The 4,930-nt window shown below is 49.0% G+C and overlaps 2 protein-coding genes across 2 annotated transcripts in view; one reads left to right on the top strand and one right to left on the bottom strand.

Annotated features, from left to right (window-relative positions):
* Positions 1 to 1,771: 1,771 nt before the first annotated feature.
* Positions 1,772 to 2,351, bottom strand: LOC121845254 (repetitive proline-rich cell wall protein-like; the record flags this gene model as incomplete). The annotated part of the gene is made up of 1 exon (XM_042316214.1): positions 1,772 to 2,351. A coding segment is annotated over exon 1 (580 nt), but the record flags the coding sequence as incomplete, so codon positions are not given.
* A 1,021-nt stretch (positions 2,352 to 3,372) lies between these two features.
* LOC121845253 (ras-related protein Rap-1b) overlaps positions 3,373 to 4,930 on the top strand; it is a gene marked incomplete at its 5' end in the record, with an annotated part of 11,979 nt that continues 10,421 nt past the window's right edge. Inside the window, 2 exon segments of the mRNA XM_042316213.1 lie at positions 3,373 to 3,513; positions 4,026 to 4,169. Of these exon segments, the coding sequence (XP_042172147.1) occupies positions 3,373 to 3,513; positions 4,026 to 4,169 (285 nt within the window).

Here is a 4,930-nt window from a genome sequence, read left to right as displayed (position 1 = left end):
AGACACATAGACACATAGACACACACATACACACAGACACACACAGACACAGGCATAGACACATACACACAGACACACACAGACACAGGCATAGACACACACACACACACACACAGGCATAGACACACACACACACACACACACACACACACACACAGACACACATAGACACACACAGGCACACACACAGACACACACAGACACACGCACACACAGACACACACACACACAGACACACACACAGGCACACACACACAGAGAGAGAGAGAGATCAGCCTCCTCCACACTGTCTTCAGTATCTCTACTGTGATCAGCCTCCTCCTCCTCCACCATACTATCTTCAGTATCTCTACTGTGATCAGCCTCCTCCACCACACTGTCTTCAGTATCTCTACTGTGATCAGCCTCCTCCTCCATACTGTCTTCAGTATCTCTACTGTGATCAGCCTCCTCCTCCATACTGTCTTCAGTATCTCTACTGTGATCAGCCTCCTCCTCCTCCACCACACTGCCTTCAGTATCTCTACTGTGATCAGCCTCCTCCTCCTCCTCCACCACCACACTGTCTTCAGTATCTCTACTGTGATCAGCCTCCTCCTCCTCCTCCTCCACACTGCCTTCAGTATCTCTACTGTGATCAGCCTCCTCCTCCTCCTCCTCCACACTGTCTTCAGTATCTCTACTGTGATCAGCCTCCTCCTCCTCCTCCTTCACACTGCCTTCAGTATCTCTACTGTGATCAGCCTCCTCCTCCTCCTCCTCCTCCACACTGTCTTCAGTATCTCTACTGTGATCAGCCTCCTCCTCCTCCACCACACTGTCTTCAGTATCTCTACTGTGATCAGCCTCCTCCTCCTCCACCACACTGCCTTCAGTATCTCTACTATGATCAGCCTCCTCCTCCACACTGCCTTCAGTATCTCTACTGTGATCAGCCTCCTCCTCCACCACCACACTGTCTTCAGTATCTCCACTGTGATCAGCCTCCTCCTCCTCCACACTGTCTTCAGTATCTCTACTGTGATCAGCCTCCTCCTCCTCCTCCTCCACCACACTGTCTTCAGTATCTCTACTGTGATCAGCCTCCTCCTCCTCCTCCACCACACTGTCTTCAGTATCTCTACTGTGATCAGCCTCCTCCTCCTCCACCACACTGTCTTCAGTATCTCCACTGTGATCAGCCTCCTCCTCCTCCACACTGTCTTCAGTATCTCTACTGTGATCAGCCTCCTCCTCCTCCTCCACCACACTGTCTTCAGTATCTCTACTGTGATCAGCCTCCTCCACCACACTGTCTTCAGTATCTCCACTGTGATCAGCCTCCTCCTCCTCCACACTGTCTTCAGTATCTCTACTGTGATCAGCCTCCTCCTCCTCCTCCACCACACTGTCTTCAGTATCTCTACTGTGATCAGCCTCCTCCACCACACTGTCTTCAGTATCTCCACTGTGATCAGCCTCCTCCTCCTCCACCACCACACTGTCTTCAGTATCTCTACTGTGATCAGCCTCCTCCTCCTCCACACTGTCTTCAGTATCTCTACTGTGATCAGCCTCCTCCACCACACTGTCTTCAGTATCTCCACTGTGATCAGCCTCCTCCACCACACTGTCTTCAGTATCTCCACTGTGATCAGCCTCCTCCTCCTCCACCACCACACTGTCTTCAGTATCTCTACTGTGATCTAACATCTTGTTAACTCAGTTGGAATGATACTGAGGCTCACCCCATCCAAGCCAGGTGATGGAAGTGTGCAGGGCAAATATTTACACAAGATAAAGCGAAAAGCATTGGATGGATCCTTGCCCATGTTATCATCCCTAATGACCAGGCGATAGATGGGATCCTTGCCCATGTTATCATCCCTAATGACCAGGCTATAGATGGGATCCTTGCCCATGTTATCATCCCTAATGACCAGGCGATAGATGGGATCCTTGCCCATGTTATCATCCATAATGACCAGGCTATAGATGGGATCCTTGCCCATGTTATCATCCCTAATGACCAGGCGATCGATGGGATCCTTGCCCATGTTATCATCCCTAATGACCAGGCTATAGATGGGATCCTTGCCCATGTTATCATCCCTAATGACCAGGCTATAGATGGGATCCTTGCCCATGTTATCATCCCTAATGACCAGGCTATAGATGGGATCCTTGCCCATGTTATCTTCCCTAATGACCAGGCTATAGATGGGATCCTTGCCCATGTTATCATCCATAATGACCAGGCTATAGATGGGATCCTTGCCCATGTTATCATCCATAATGACCAGGCTATAGATGGGATCCTTGCCCATGTTATCATCCATAATGACCAGGCTATAGATGGGATCCTTGCCCATGTTATCATCCCCAATGACAAGGCTTTAGATGGGATCCTTGCACATGTTATCATCCCCAATGACAAGGCTTTAGATGGGATCCTTGCACATGTTATCAGCCCTAATGACCAGGCTATAGATGGGATCCTTGCCCATGTTATCATCCCCAATGACAAGGCTTTAGATGGGATCCTTGCACATGTTATCAGCCCTAATGACCACGCTATAGATGGGATCCTTGCCCATGTTATCATCCCCAATGACAAGGCTTTAGATGGGATCCTTGCACATGTTATCAGCCCTAATGACCACGCTTTAGATGGGATCCTTGCCCATGTTATCACCACTCTAATGACGTATTTAGATTGGATCCTTGCCCATGTTATCACCACTAATGACATCTTTAGATTGGATCCTTGCCCATGTTATCACCACTAATGACACCTTTAGATTGGATCCTTGCCCATGTTATCACCACTACTGACATCTTTAGATTGGATCCTTGCCCATGTTATCACCACTAATGACATCTTTAGATTGGATCCTTGCCCATGTTATCACCACTAATGACACCTTTAGATTGGATCCTTGCCCATGTTATCACCACTAATGACATCTTTAGATTGGATCCTTGCCCATGTTATCACCACTAATGACATCTTTAGATTGGATCCTTGCCCATGTTATCACCACTAATGACATCTTTAGATTGGATCCTTGCCCATGTTATCACCACTAATGACATCTTTAGATTGGATCCTTGCCCATGTTATCACCACTAATGACATCTTTAGATTGGATCCTTGCCCATGTTATCACCACTAATGACATCTTTAGATTGGATCCTTGCCCATGTTATCACCACTAATGACATCTTTAGATTGGATCCTTGCCCATGTTATCACCCCCCAATGACACCTTTAGATTGGTTCCTTGCCCATGTTATCACCACTAATGACACCTTTAGATTGGTTCCTTGCCCATGTTATCACCCCCCAATGACAAGTCTTTAGCTTCCTGTATGTCTCTCTCTCCTCCACAGGAACAGTTCACAGCCATGAGAGATCTGTACATGAAGAATGGCCAGGGCTTTGCGTTAGTGTACTCCATCACAGCCCAGTCCACCTTCAACGATCTGCAAGACCTACGAGAGCAGATCCTCAGAGTCAAAGACACTGACGATGTAAGTTATCACACACACACGCATGAATACACACACACACACGCATGAATACACACACACACACGCATGAATACACACACACACACGCATGAATACACACACACACACGGAATACAGACACACACAGGTACAGACACACACACACACACAGGTATGCACGCATGAATACATACACACACACAGAAAAAGACAAGTACTCTACACACACACACACACACACACACACACACACATACACTGAGATGCTAGGAGAGCAGATGGCATTCTGCTACCTTGGGCAGATGACATTCTGCTACCTTGGGCAGATGGCATTCTGCTACCTTGGGCAGATGGCATTCTGCTACCTTGGGCAGATGGCATGCTGCTACCTCTCTGGTCTCTCCCCTGCTTCCACTCTTTATTTACTCCTACTCCTCCTCCTCCTCCTCCTCCTCCCCCCTCCTCCTCCCCATCCTCCCCCATCACCCCTCCTCCCCCTCCCCCTCCCCCCCTCATCCCCCTCCCCTCTCCAGGTTCCGATGATTCTGGTGGGTAATAAATGTGATCTGGAGGATGAGCGTGTTGTGGGGAAGGAACAGGGACAGAACCTGGCCAGACAGTGGAGCAGCTGTGCTTTCCTGGAGTCCTCCGCAAAGTCCAAGATCAACGTCAACGAGGTGAGAACAACACACACACCCGGCATCAGTACAACATACACACCTCACACACCCTGCATCAGTACAACACACACACACACCTCACACACCCTGCATCAGTACAACACACACACACCTCACACACCCTGCATCAGTACAACACACACACACCTCACACACCCTGCATCAGTACAACACACACACACACCTCACACACCCTGCATCAGTACAACATACACACACCTCACACACCCTGCATCAGTACAACACACACACACACCTCACACACCCTGCATCAGTACAACACACACACACACCTCACACACCCTGCATCAGTACAACACACACACCTCACACACCTGCATCAGTACAACACACACACACCTCACACACCCTGCATCAGTACAACACACACACACACCCCTCACACACCCTGCATCAGTACAACACACACACACACACCTCACACACACCCTGCATCAGTACAACACACACACACACACCTCACACCCCTGCACCAGTACAACACACACACACACCCCTCACACACCCTGCATCAGTACAACACACACACACACACACCTCACACACACCCTGCATCAGTACAACACACACACACACACCTCACACACCCTGCATCAGTACAACACACACCTCACACACCCTGCATCAGTACAACACACACACACACCCCTCACACACCCTGCATCAGTACAACACACACACATAAACTGTAATCAACAGGTTCTGTACCTCCTATGAACAGACACTTTAATCAACAG

Source organism: Oncorhynchus tshawytscha, unplaced genomic scaffold (genome assembly GCF_018296145.1).
Source record: "Oncorhynchus tshawytscha isolate Ot180627B unplaced genomic scaffold, Otsh_v2.0 Un_scaffold_1874_pilon_pilon, whole genome shotgun sequence".
NCBI lineage: Eukaryota > Metazoa > Chordata > Actinopteri > Salmoniformes > Salmonidae > Oncorhynchus > Oncorhynchus tshawytscha.
This window is presented reverse-complemented; position numbering and strand designations above follow the sequence as displayed.